The 15271-nt window shown below is 34.3% G+C and overlaps 1 protein-coding gene across 6 annotated transcripts in view; it reads right to left on the bottom strand.

Moving 5' to 3' along the window:
* Positions 1–226: 226 nt before the first annotated feature.
* The window catches only part of CLINT1 (clathrin interactor 1), a 58874-nt gene continuing 43829 nt past the window's right edge, over positions 227–15271 (bottom strand). The window contains exons 9-13 of one of the 6 annotated variants that reach the window (XM_028106569.2): positions 8554–8628; positions 4945–5237; positions 4135–4227; positions 3150–3354; positions 227–1958 (exon numbers count right to left, since the gene is read on the bottom strand). In XM_028106569.2, the coding sequence (XP_027962370.1) occupies positions 1612–1958; positions 3150–3354; positions 4135–4227; positions 4945–5237; positions 8554–8628 (1013 nt within the window). In that variant the 3' untranslated portion in view covers positions 227–1611. The remainder of the gene's footprint in view (positions 1959–3149; positions 3355–4134; positions 4228–4944; positions 5238–8553; positions 8629–15271) is intronic. The other 5 variants (XM_028106571.2, XM_028106570.2, XM_028106572.2 and 2 more) reach the window with 5 other exon arrangements.

The following is a 15271-nucleotide window of genomic DNA, read 5'->3' as shown; positions in this document are numbered from 1 at the left end:
GCCTAATTAGAAATGTTGTAGATGGAACATTAGCAAGAATGGAGCGGGTCAGGATATCTTTGCTGCTTCATTTTTAATTCCTAATAGTAGAGTCTGAGAGGAAAGAATAGAGAAGTCATTAAATAATTTTAAATTATTTATAAAAATTACTTTGCCCAAATTATAATTATTTTTTCCCCAAACGGTCTCAAATGTCTAACAGAATGAAAGAAAAAGCAGTTCAACATTGATTTTAATGAACATTTTAATGTTATGTATAACAGAACATTATGAATACAATGGAAACAAAGTTTTGTCAATTTAATAAAAAAAATTTCAACACAAAGTGGGGAAGTAATAGTTTGATACCTATATTATAGTATTTATTTTTAAAAATATTCCCAGCTTGAGGGTAAAACAATTAATTTTGCATTCCAAACTCTAGAATCATGATTTTCATGTGAGCTTAATGCAGAATTACAGCAGGAAAACGAAAACATTTTAATTAATTTCCTTTATTTGCCATTAAATCAATAAAATCTTTGACTGCTACAGGTCTCCTTTAATATAGAACTCCTCTCTATTGGAACCATATTGCTAATGCCATAGTATATACACTCAAAACCAAAAGAAAACGAATACTGTATAAAATCTAAAAGCCAACATTGTTGAGTTCTAACATTTGTATTTAACTTAAAGTTTTAATGAATTTTTACCTTTTCAATTTTTTGAAAAGACACCAAAAAAATAAAAATAAATATTTTTCTCTTTTGACTGTTCCTGACTGATAAGTGGTGGCTACAGGGATAAACACGGAAGGGAGCCTTGCCAAGTTAACCACTGCAAATTGTAAATAATGACTGCTAAAAACAAACAAAAATACTGGAGGGTTTTTTTTTCTTTTAAAGGAAACCATAGAGCAGTCCTGAAAAAAAATATTTTTCCTAGTTCTGCAAAGGATAATTATAGCAGAAAATATGGGAAAAGTACATAGCTATCACCAATTGCTTGAAGAAGTTTCATTACAATAAAAATTTGGAGAGTATAATAGTAATAGCAGTGTTGCTGGAACATTAGCAAAAGTATATACATTCCAGTTACCTTTGATTTAGCCATAATCACATATGTATGCCTTTTTTGGACAAAAATATATATTTTTATAAAAAACTGATCATCCAACTTTAATGATTTCATTTATGGACTCAAGAGTGGTAGTAAAAGGAACAGACCCAATTATGACAAGGCGATTCAGGGACAGAAAAATCAAGTTCCTCAGGAAAAGAAAAGTATAAAATTAGAGATTCAAACACATTTACTCAGCCCTATTCCAGTCTTCCCACAAATCATGATGTTAAAATGGGCTCTTCAATTTATAAAGGCTTTCAAGGTCTCAATACCCCACTTGTGGTCTATTCTCACTGGGAAAAATGATTTTGACTGCCTTATCTGAAGTGCCCTTGCCTGGCCATCTGAAATACTAGATACTTCATTTTATAAAACAGCCTTTTTGGTTCTTTATGTAGGTTTATTTTAATTAATTGATAAAAGGGGAGTTGATTAGCATTTTCCATCCCAACATCACCTATCTTCAACATTAAAAATCCTTCATTCAATCTGCTCCTTTACAATCTCTCATTTGCTAAAGTTGGCGAAATTTGCAAAGGCATCTTGCTTGGGTTGCACAGTTCCAGAAGTCATGGCTAAGTTAGGCATGCCCATTCCCATTGTGCCTGTGAGGCCCATCCCAGCAGTTGACATCCCCATGTTCATGTTCATGCCCATCATGCTCTGGTTCATCATTGGAGTATTTCCAAGAGGGGCCATTCCCATGGTGCCAGTCATCACACTGGGCATGCTCATAGGCATGGGTCCCCCCATCAAAGGGTTAGTTTGGGGTCGGACAGGAATTATATTTGATGGAGAACTGAGGTTCACAGCTCCAAAACTTTGGGTCATCACATTCATAGGCTGTTGCATATCTACCAGAAGAAAAGAGACAAACAACTTTACATTAGATTCAACAAGCAGAATAATAATACAATCTTTCTGACCATCAACATTTGTAAGCCCTAATAAAATTCTTTACAGTGGTTTTATAAGAAAAGTCGATTAACTCGCATTATTTGCTCTAGAAAAATACTCTGTGGTTGTTAACTCTGGTTTCCCAAAGATGTAGAAATAGTTAGGAGTGGGCTGGGGGAAAACATGAGGCACTTTAATTTTTTAAGATTTTATTTATTCATTTGAGAGAGACCGAGAGAGTGAGCGAGAGCATAAGCAGGGGAGGGGTAAGAGGGAGAGGGAGAAGCAGACTCTCTGCTGTGCATGGTGACCAACGTGGGGCTCCGTCCCAGGACCCCGGGATCATGACCTGAGCCGAAGTCAGATGCTTAACTGACTGAGCCACCCAGGCGCCCATTTTTTTTTTCATGAGGCACTTTAAAATCATTCTGATGAAATATATTGTTGAATTCAACCTAACGAGTGGTCAGGAGCTACTATGAATCAAAGGCCTTGAAAAACTTCATACCCTTTGATTCACTCTATTTTTAGAACATTACATTAAGGAAAAAAATCTCAAGTACAAATATTTATATAAAATCATGGAGTTATTTATAATAGCAAAGAGCTGGAAACAACGGAAATAACCAACGATAAAGAAACTGTACACTGATATAATGGATAACTATAAATATTTAAAAAATCATTTTTCCCTCACAATATTAAATACAGGAAAAATGGTAATTTAATGCAGAATGACAACTGTAAGAAACAAAACAATATAAACAGAATGATTTCAAATATTAAAAACATGGTTAGAAAAGACAGAAAAAATATTAATGGTGATTATTCCTGGATTATGGAGTTAAGATGATCTTTGTTTCCTGGTCATATTTACCTAGATATAAAACATTTTCTACAACAAATATTTTCATTTTAGTGATTAGATTCCCCAAACTCACCAAAATATAATCAATGTCATCACGCAAAGAGCAGAAAACAAAGTAACCCAATATGCCAGTATCACAGGAAAAAAATCCTAAGCAATCACACAGTTGCCTTCAGTGTGGTCTGCATCACGTATTCTTATTTCATGGCCTGAACTAGTCCTGGCATCAGGGTAAAGATTACAAGTGCACAAAGAAGCAAGATGTCTTGTGGTAACTCACTCTGCTGTTGAATCATTGTATTGAGCGATGGCTGCTGGGGTTTGGAAGGCTGCATTCCAGGTAGTAAGTTGTCTAGGCTGATGTTTACACTGGGGTCAGACCAAGTAGAGGGCAGGGTTTTGCTGACTGGCTTCTGGACCATATCTGTATTCTGATTATAGAGAGGATTAGGCTTCTGCAGCACTGTGCTAACATTTTGCAAAGGCTGGAAAATAGAAAAATGCTCTAAAAATTAAGCATTTGCTCTATAAAAGTTATCAAATGGCAATTTAATCACAATAACTTCAGATACACACTAGACTTAGTAACAAACTCCTGAAACCAGAAAGAACCACAAAAGTTCTAGGCTGTTCTTTAAGCTGAATCACTAGCTTACCCAAAAGGTTCCTCTGAATCCCAAATCATGTTTGGGGTTAAAAAAAAAAAACCACAAAAACCACCAACATATTTATATGAACAATTACCCTCCCATCACCCAAAGTCTAGATGCCATCATCCCACCCACGGCAACTACCAACTTCAGGTTAGGACAGCTTTAAGGAAATATACAAGTGGAAATTTATTATTACAAGATGGAATTCAGGATATGATTTCTCATGCTATAAAAAGCAGAACTATCAAAGCAGCAAATTATACTGCATAAATTCTGACATTTTCCTGCTCTATGTACACTTCTATTGCCTAAAGTGAGCAACATTAGTGGAACTTGATATATGTGGACCAATTCAGGATAGGAGAAATTCAGGAGAAAGAAGCAGGGATGCCTCGTAGTTACTAAAGATAACTATGAAAAGGATAGAAAAAAGGAAAAGGAATAGAAACAGGAAAAATAATTAAAAATGTACCAATGTAAATAATTACAACACAGCTGCAATTAAGACTGCAAATAAGTAGATTGGCTTTATGTTTAGACCATGTGAAAGAAACGCAAAAGAATAATGTGGTTTGGGCTTGTTTAGTGGTGCACAGTTCAATTTAATGGTACTGGTGTGCCCTTCATGTCCTTTTTCTTAATGTTAGGTCCAACTTCGGTTATATAGAACATCACCTTTCTGCTTCTTTCTTCTCTTCCTCCATCCTAATACCCAAAAGAGGAGAATCTACACATTAAAATGAGTAATTAGCATCATAAAAAATATTCTGAATTGCCTGAATCGAAAACAGCAAGTTCCTGGTACAACTCAGACAGATATACTCTAACTCTGTGCTTGTGTGAATTCTTAGTATTAGGTAATTTAGATTTAACTGTAAAAAAGTGAAGTAAAAAACTCCCATTTAGTTCTTTTTCTTTATGAAAATGAGAGGTGACAGAAGAGCCTATATAAAAATTACATAATGTAGAGCAGGCCTAAAATAGGGAAGAGTATTCAACATCTTAGAGAATGATTTTCTATATTAGTAACGACTACTTGCAATCAATGACATTTTTTTGAGGATTAAAGATTTTACTAAGTGAATATAGGTCAGGGTGAAGCAATTATCTCTATTCCTTATTAAAAATAGATTTTTTAAACTACTAAATACCAAATTGTTTATGAATTCAATAAATTTTTAGCAAGCACCTTCTCTGTGCAACGCATCATGCTTGGCTTTGCATGGACCACAAGATGGGTGAGAAGGCCTTGCTCTCTAGAACCCAAATGACTACCAGTGGACAGAGTCTAAGATAAATGCAGTGTGCAAAAACAATCTATGTATGGCTTTTTTTTTCTGTCTCACAATAGTCTACCATTACATTAGTTACAGAGTCTCAAAGACTAGGAATCGAAGTTTCCAAGGGAGGCAGACAACTTACCTGTGATCTTGACATGGGCAACCCCAGGCCTACAGTATTAGTGCTCATCATAGAGAAATTCATACTCTGGGAAGATGTCATGGTTGCCTGGGATGAGCCCATAAGATCAAATAGGTCCGAAGAATTTGAGGCAGCTGGAGGTGGGCCTAAAGCTGGTTGTGAGCCACTGACAAGTTCTACAGATGGCTGTGAGGCACTGCCAAAGAGCTCACCACTGGAGGCACCAGGGCCTGATGGGGCTTGGTTGAAGGCACTCCAGTCACCAAAGTCTCCATTCCCACTTGTTGCTGTAACTAAGAAGGAACAGTGAGGGAAAGAAACTTTCTGAAATGCGCAGACCAAAATAACAATCTATGAAATGAAACAAATTAGAGCTGATCTATGTCCATCCAGATTAACATCTGCAGGTACCATCTCCATCTGGACATTATTTTTCTCATGAATATTCTACAAATGTTAACAAGGTGGCAAAGGAAAAAAAAATTCACATATAAAGTAAAATCCACCTCTTAGCAGGTCTGAGGTGATACACAGAAATTACAATCAAAACTTTCCTTCATCCTATGTTTGCATATCATCAAATATACTGCGAGCTAAACAAATATGAATTAGCCTAAGACCCTGAAGAGCAAGAAAACTTAACTAGTTAAACTTTTTGCTGGGAGACTGAGAATCCTCAAGTGAGGAGACACTCAATAAAATCAGAAAATTCAACTCATTTCACCCATTCATTACTTGGAAAGGTTTAAAGAGAAATAAAACTATGATTTATATGGTCTCATGTAAATAAAATCCCAAATTCATGAGATAAAATTCAGAAAGAAACAAAACAGAAAAGCATGGAAAAGAAAAACTCAGTAAAATTAAGAGTAGGGTTAGTAAATTTCTGTAAGAAGTTCTTACTCTTTTGGCCATGCTTTCATTGACAACACAAGGGCCACAAGATAGCCATGGTATAACCTTAGTACAGTATTTGCCTCAAATCGGACTGTTCAATTTATTTATTTAAATAAAAAGCGGGGTATAGAAGGGAACTCAATGCTAATATTAAAAAAGGGGGGAACTCTTATCATTACAAAGATAATTATAACAAGTTTAAGATTTAATGCATTATATAAAAATTGGTAATTAATGGACTATAGTGTTTAATAAGAGCATGGTTTTTGTACCTTACTAGATGAGTGACCCTGGGAAAACTACATAGCCCCTCTGTGTCTCACTTTCTAAAAAATCTAAGTTCTGAAGATTAAATATTTTTTTGTGTGAGGATTAATTTAATATATAAGTGCATTTAGGGTTTATTCTTGTTACTATGGATTAATTGTGAAAATGCAGAGGAGGACCAAAGGCACCACATTCACCTTCCTTTAGGTATGCCATAAAACAATGTAGGTCAAGCTTCTAAAATTCTGTATACATACTATTTGGAACACAATAAATATAAAGGCAACTGATAACAAAAAAATTATTTAAATAGACTATGCATGACTCTAAGTAAATAAACCTTTCTTTGAGAAAGGGACAAATAGATAAATATGAATTAATGGAAGTTGAAAAAGCAAAGGTGAAGAAAGAGCTCACATAAACTGTCATCTGAAAGAGAACAGTATATATTTCCAAGTTAATTAACACCATCTCTTTGTACTTCATGTTCACTTACAACTTGGAAATACATTTTGTCTAGCCTGAAAGGTAACCAACCACTCCAATACTATGTCTTATTATGCTAAATATCTACAGGAACAATAACATTAAGTCTTTAAAATTATATTTCTCTATTACCATATTAAAATGTGAGCCTCTTCAAAAGAAAATAATTCACTTAGAAAACCCACGCTCTACCAACAATTTAATACAAGAACTGGGCTAATATTCATTACCTCAGGGTTTTACTAAAACATGTCTTTTATCTTTACAAAAAAGACTGATTTAAGAGTTTTACAATTAGTTCTATATATTAAACAATTTAAACTAATTTAAGACTTGAAGGATGAAGGTAAACTTTATGCTCATTTCCTATATGCTTGATCTATGAAACAGAGTAAGAATGGAAACTGGGGCAATATGTGTTGCTCCATCTGAAAACCTTATCTGAGATGATTAATCATAGGAGGAAGAGATTTCTAGTGGGGCATATATTGTTCAGAAATGATTAATCATAGTTGCAACAGTTTCAGCCCCTTGCGTAATGGTGATCAGGTTATATTAATCACACGCATACAGATGAAGAGATGTATCACTTAGCAACATTAAGATATTCGAATTATTTGCAAAGTAGGCAACTTTATATACATAAAAACTCTGAGAATTACACAGGCAGTGTGTGAAATTAAGGGCAATGTTTATCTTCCATTTGATTTGCCTAAAGTAAGTTATTAACCCTTAGAAGACATAACCACACTTCTAAAATGAAGTTAATCACTCCACAATTTGTTACTGGGAAATACTCAGAATTTATACAAGTAGGCTATCAAAATAACCCCAGATGATTAAAGCCTATGTATCTTTCTTCCTAAATCCTCACAGAACTAAATCAGTTTACTAAATACAAATTTTAATTCAATTAGTCTAATGGCAATAATTCTACTTGAAATGAGTAAGACTAATTCAGCTAAATTACACCTTTTCTCCCTGCCTCACCTCATGTTTAAAATTTATAACTAAATTTTCATCTTATCTCTCAAACTTCAGAGTGACAAGATTTATACCAAAAAATACTACAGCCAACTCCTTTACAACTTAAAGGACACTTAATAACAAACTTAGTCTCTATTCTATACACTTCTATAGACATTACCTTATATTCTTATAAAGAACCATGTCAAATGGTGTTCCTGATTTTAGAAAGTTAGAGGCTCACCAGCTTTCCCAAAGTTAAACAGCTACCATACTAGATGGCAGAGGCAGTAAGGTAAAAATATTCATAAAGAAAGGGAAAAAAAGATAAATGCTTCACCTCAATCCCTGATGTTTAAACCTATATTGTTAGTTCCAAGTACATAACATAAAGATTTGGTATCTGTAATATACTACAAAATGATCACCATAATAAATCGAGGGCATTTTAAAATTTCTAATCTAACATGGAGGGAAGTTTTGCCTGAGGTTCAACTGCTCACTATTTAAGGATGTGTCAAAATGAAGTTCCGTAATATTTTATAGAAATGCTCTTAATATATATCTAAATTACAAAGAAATGAGTTTTATTAAGATAGTCTGCCCAATCCCAATGTCCTTGGGATCGTATCATATAAGCTAAACATAAACCATAATATTCTTCCTGCTAAATTGAAATTATACTTATTCACACTCCCCACCATGCTGTTTCCCCCCCACAAAAAAAGCTAAACAAGAGTCACTTATAAAAAGGGCAATTTTATTTAGGTGTGCCTGCCTGAGTAGTTTGCAACTAAACTAATTCATTTGGCATATTTAAGACACTGACCCAACAAAATACCTTTGTGAATAAATTCTTTAGGATTTAGGAATTATAAATACTACACGGAGTAAAACACCAAAAAGAAGCTTATTTGGTAGAGAAGGGAATTGTTTGGTCTTGATAACCTTTACACTGCCCCTATATTTCTGGCCAATCACATTGTATCATACCTTGGGAAGGGAAACTGCCTGATGCAGCAGCTGAGCCAAAGTCAGCAAATCCTCCAAATAAATCAGCTGATCCTCCTAGAAATTAAGCATGAAGAAAAGTTAAACTGTTAAAACCACAGAACAACAGATAGCAATTTCAGGAAGCCATTTTAGCACCACATTTAAAAATTACCTAATATCAGAGGCTCCAGACCCATCATAGAAGCTAGTTTGTTGATCTAGGTTTTCACATCCCATGTTCCTTTTAAGCTACCACAAACTCTTACATTCTTCAGTGCTTTATCCTGTAAGTAATTGACACTACACTTGTGGTTAAGTTATTCCTCACTTACACTGCCTGAACACAGTGTGGACCTGTGTTTTATCCGGTTGATTAGGCTCTTTATAAGAATCTTTGGTGTGTGGGAAGGATGGGGTGGCTGGGTGATAGACATTGGGGAGGGTATGTGCTATGGTGAGCGCTGTGAATTGTGCAAGGCTGTTGAATCACAGATCTGTACCTCTGAAACAAATAATGCAACATATGTTAAGAAAAAAGAAAAAGAAGATAGCAGGAGGGGAAGAATGAAGGGGAGTAAGTCGGAGGGGGAGATGAACCACGAGAGACGATGGACTCTGAAAAACAAACTGAGGGTTCTAGAGGGGAGGAGGGTGGGGGGATGGGTTAGCCTGGTGATGGGTATTAAAGAGAGCACATTCTGCATGGAGCACTGGGTGTTATGCACAAACAATGAATCATGGAAAACTACATCAAAAACTAATGATGTAATGTATGGTGATTAACATAACAATAAAAATTAAAAAAAAAAAGAATCTTTGGTGGATGCTAAAACCTGGGTAAAATGTTGCTAGGGAGTAAGATATTCACATAATCACCAAACATCACCCCACATATTACTTAGTAAATACAAAGGAATGAAGCTACTTTTACAATGGAGAAACTGAATGGATATCAAACCTAAACAACTGATCAAATTTAATGCCACTAATAATCAGACAAAACAATAATCGTGGGCCCTTTAATGGCAAGGGACTGAAAAGGAGATCATCACCTGTGTCAAGAATTCCAGCCAAAAATATTTAACCTGAATGTAATCATGAGGAATGAATCAAATTACAAATTGAGGGACATTTTGCAAAACAACTCAAGACTCTTCAGAAAATGTCAACATCATAAAAGACAAAACACGGGGCCTGCTACAGATTAAAGGAGCCTCAAGAAACATGACAAGTAAATGAAATGCATGATCCTTGACTGGATTCTGGATTTTTTAAAAAAGTGCTATTCTGAAATGACATAATCGAGACATCAGGGAAATCTGAAAACGGTCTATATATTAGACAATACTGTTTAAATGTTAAATATACCAGGTATGATAATTATATTGTGATTATAAAGGAGAATGTCCCTGTTTTAAGAAGATATATGCTTAAGTATTTTGGGGGCAAAATGTCCTGGTATTTCCAATTTTCTCTCAAATGGTACACAATAAACAAATGGTACACAGTAAAACAATAAAAACGATCTAGAGAGAGAGAGATAAAGAAAATGTGGCAAATTTTCTGGGGCACCTGGGTGGCTCAGTCATTAAGCATCTGCCTTCGGCTCAGGTCATGATCCCAGGGTCCTGGGATCGAGCCCCACATCAGACTCCCTGCTCCATAGGAAGCCTGCTTCTCCCTCTCCCACTCCCTCTGCTCGTGTTCCCCTCTCTCGCTATGTCTCTGTCAAATAAATAAGTAAAATCTTTAAAAAAATTTTTATAAAAAAAATGTGGCAAATTTTCTATAGGTTTGTAGTTTTTTATAAATAAAAAGGGAAAAAATTTTGAGGTTGATTTGCATAAATATCAGTTTTAATAGCTACATAGGGAAAAATGAATTCAATTATTTTGGTGGACTACTTGTTTTCTATTGTCTACTCCATGAACAGGCAGATAATTACATTTTTAATACATGAAAAAATAATAGGTTTTTGCTACTTCTAGATTGGTGTTTTTAAAGAGGTGAGATCCAAAGGCTGCAAATCAATCTCTGTGCGCGTAACAGCACATTCTCATACAAATTTTTATTTGTAAACACTACATGGATAAGAATATTTACTTTTACCTACAATTTGAACAATATTATACTAAATTTTAATATTCCATTTCTGTCCAATTCAGTTATCAACGAAATAGCAATGGCCAAAGGATCTAAAACCTTAAATAGCTGTCCTTATTTTTCTTTGTCCTTAAAGATTTCACCTTTTAAGAGTCACAACCTTAGAAGTTTAGAGCAGCAGTTCAATTATGGTGCTTTTAGTGTTATGCGAACATTATATAGGTTACATCACAGCTGCTTAGCCTGCAGTGCTTAGAAACTAGCCAGGTGGGACTGGAACATCTGGGCTGCACTCAAATACCACCAGGGACAGATTCCAACATCTGGTGCCATTTCTGAATTGTCTTATCGCTGCAAGACATTCTGCCCCATCTGCTACACTCAACTGGGTTAATTAAACTAGAACCATCTTCCCTTCTTAATAAATGGCCAGCAGTAATAAAAGGAACAAATCAGTTTCTGGTACATGTGTACTTGGTATTTCTTTTTAATGCACATTTACTGTAGTCAACTATCAGCAAGCATAACAAATTTCTCATTTCTTTACCTCATTACAGATGCACATATTCACATATATCCTCACTCACAATGAACTAACTCCCACCAAGGCCAAGGTTCTCAATTCCTACCAACACTACAGTTCATCTGGCTACTTTCACTTTATCCAAAGAATAACATCACAGTGATTTGTTTTTCTCTTCTTTAAAGATACAAAATCATGAAAAAATGTGGTGAGGGGCGTAAGAGATCAATGAGCTATATTTTTAAACTATATAAACAAGCACATATATTAATAAAAACTAGCAGGGACACGAACGTTGCAAATAGTTGCTGCTTTATATTCATAAATTTGTCTTCTGTATTGTTGCTTCATGTTAAAAATATTGATCAAAGTATACTGTTAGGTAACAGAATGACAGTTAATCATTTGCTACAACATTAAGGGATTTGAAAATTGGGGATTATTTTAATTTGCTTCATCCAGCAGTGAATAGACATCAATATGTAATTTATTATGCTAAACAAGTTAGGGATTTTCAAATCTTATCCAGTCTGGGCTACAAAGAAAGTGCATGATGTAGAAAAAGGCACTTGAATACTACAGGATCATAACTTCAAACAAGATATTTTATTTTTGTCATATCCTGATTTACTATTTTAGATAATTACCTAACTTCGTTACTCCATTGCTTTACCTTCTCACATCTGAACTGAAGTTATATTGTATTCATAACTTATCTACAGCAAATATTATACCTCTCCACCCATACTATAGGGAGTTTGATTTCAACATAACCAATTTAAGAATACTGCAAGTAAAGAATGGAAACCCACATGATATTTTACAAATAGAAGCCACCTTTTCTTGAAAAGGACTTAAATTTTCTCTAATCTTTTGAGGTGCCACAGATTATGCTACTCCTTGGGTTTTACACAATATGATCTTTGAAAACGGTCTCAAACTATCTCAGTAATTTAGAATCTCTTTATTTCTTTTAGGAAAAGTTTCTCTCTCCTAGGAGGGACTAACCTTACCTATATGTGTGATGATATTCATACCAATGCCTTAAATTCAACAGAAATTTTCTATACTGAAGCATTTTCTCAGATAACTTCTATCTAAGGGAATTTAAATAAAGTGTACCAAAAATTGCTGCATGTGGAAGATTGCTAAATTTCACAAGCGCTATCCTTCAAGATTCCCACATGAGAGCTGTCATTATAAATGAACCATTTCCATCTGCCTTTTCAGGATAGCAAGGAGGTTATTTACAATCACCAGCTGGGAACATGTATTTTCCAAAGCAATACTGTGAACAGGAAAAATATAGCTGAACTGACAGTGCTAAACTTCAAAGAATTTAATCTAGATTACCTTATAAAAAACTTGTGCAATAATTCTAGTAAATATAAAAAGAACTGACAATGCAAAAAAAATAAACGTATGACAAAGATTAATATATATACATATATATGTGAAGTTTACATATAAAACACTAAGGATAAATACCCCCACTAAAAGAAATGGACAAAGGAACATGGAAAGATAAGTTACAACTGGCCTATAAGAACATGAAAAGTATTCAAACTCAGGCATCAAACGAATGTAAAATAAAATGAAATACTATTTTCTCCTTACCAAACTGGATGGTTTTGAAAGATGCTACTCCACTACTGTAATAGAGAAAAATTCGGAAAAAAACAAAACAAAACCTAATACCCAAAAAATAAGAGACTATCTGGTTAAATAAATTACAGTATATCCATACACTGTTAAGATATAAAGCAATTACAAGTTTGTAAAAGAATACCAACGATCATAGGGAAATGGTCATGAGAACTTGGGTGAAAAGCAGTTCACAGAAAAAAGCCTTATCAAAAGCCTGAAAAAAATCTGCCATGTAATAAATGCTTAATATATTGACTGAATATATAGAAAGTGTACTTAAAAAAAGAGTATTCACTCAAATTATTATGCAACCACGTCATGGTGAATCACTTGTTTTCCGTCAAATTTCTAAAATGAGCATGCATGACTTTAAGTGAAGAGAGTATGTTAAAAAAATTTTATTTTTAGTAAACTTGGCTTAAATTAGAGACAACCCCATGGAAATTTTAACATATAAGTCAGTATACTGAATATGTAAGAATATGGTTCATATTCACGTAAATATCCTCAACTGATTTTTGTGATTACTGGGTACAAGGCAACAGGTTCAAATACAAATGCAATCAACATTTTGGATTTGACATACCTTAATCTTTAAAACAATTTTTAAACTAAAAAAAAAAAAAAGAATTCAAAACATATTGCAAGTCACGTAACGGCCCTCTATTTGTACTGACTAAAGTGTATTTTCTCTTCAACCTCATTTATTGTACTAGAGATAACTTATGGAATAGTATGTCGATCAAGACCTAAATTCCTTAATTAGAAAGGAACAAAGGAGACCATGTGGCCTTTTACAAAGGTGAGATACAGTAAAAAAATGAAATGGGATGTTTTTGGCATTCTAGTTTTAACTGGCCTATTTTCTAAATACTGTAAAATTCATTTTTAGAAATGTTTACTTAGAAATGTACTATATGTAAAAGCCACCAAAATATCCTTAGAGTGCAGATTTTAAAAGAGTATCACCATTGTGGTGATGGATTGTTGGTGAATGGATTTCACATGTATATTTTAAAACTTGGTAGATATTCTTCAATGATTTTGCCACACATACTTTTGAAGATGTTAACAAAAGGATGTTGTAACATATTAAAAAAAAAAAATCTGAGCATATTCTCAGAGGAGGTATTTATCTGGTGAGAGGTACAGAGGCCGCCTTATCTGCTTAGGTTTACAGTTCATGCCCATATTACTTGCATGATGGTAATATTATAAATATAGGCACATCTGGTAAATGACACCCAAATGGTATGCCAAATAGCAATGCTTAATATGTAGATTCTCAGACTTTTTCATGTGTAGATGCTGGAGATTTAATATCCAATAGTTTTTCCACTGTTCAAGTCAATTTAAAATATCTTACTGAAGTATTTAAATAGAGATTTGGGGTAACAAATTATGTCATGACTGGAGGGGCTTTTACACAAACTGGGTAAGCATACTGTTTCAAATAGAAAAGAACTTTAAAAAATAATTCTGATGTAGACAAACTGTATTCAGTTTGTTTTTAGAGAATATTATGATAAAACATTAAGGCAAGAAACTTCTCAGATTTCATTCAGACTTTGTCTCAATTACTGTATTAATATTAATTGCTACTTCTATTTAATTAGTCAATCTAACTGTCCGCACTGAAGAAAAAGCACTCAACGGTTTCTTGCCAAGCAAAGGAAGCATGTTGGTTATTTAATAATTCTCTCTGTTCAAATCAATCTTGGTATCACTTAAGAAAAAAATTACATCACTCATCTGACCTTCCTAGTTAATTCTTCTCTGATTGCTCCATTAAAACTTTCCACAGATGCATGAAAGGGGCTCCTTAATATTTCATGCCAGGAAGTCCAAAATAGTTGAAATTCTGTGACACTGTGTCTGTATTATATGACTACACACTAACTGTTAATACTACAGTTAAGATTTTATTTTTATTTATTTTTTAAAGATTTATTTGTTTGACAGAGAGAGAGAGAGAGCACAACCAGGGGGCGCAGCAGTAGAGGGAGAGGGAGAAGCGGGCTCCCTGCTCCGCAGGGATTGATGTGGGGCTTAATCCCAGGACCCACAGAGCATGACCTGAGCTGAAGGTAGACGCCTAACCGACGGGGCCACCCAGATGCCTCTACAGCTAAGATCTTAAACATACAAAAAGACACCACCATAAATTGTTAAACTAATGTAGTTGTTTGTAACCTTGGGCATGACAGTTCAATAGAGTTTACAGAATAATTTTAGGAACAGTTAAAGAGTTATAGAAAAAAGGGAACAGGAACTGAAGAAGCTCAGAAACTTGGTTGAACCAGATGCCCCATGAAATTCAATCCCAGTCCAAGAATTTTATAATAGTGGGCAAGGAGAAGAAGAAAATAACAGAAGACTTTCTATTAATTACATGTACTAAACTATCAATGAAAACCACAGGCTTCCATTTAAGCACTAATGTAA

The sequence above is a fragment of the Eumetopias jubatus genome, unplaced genomic scaffold (assembly GCF_037043125.1).
Source record: "Eumetopias jubatus isolate StellerSeaLion01/CBP00866 unplaced genomic scaffold, mEumJub1_p1.0 scaffold_5, whole genome shotgun sequence".
NCBI lineage: Eukaryota > Metazoa > Chordata > Mammalia > Carnivora > Otariidae > Eumetopias > Eumetopias jubatus.
Note: the sequence above shows the minus strand (reverse complement) of the source record. Positions and strands in the feature narration are given on the sequence as shown.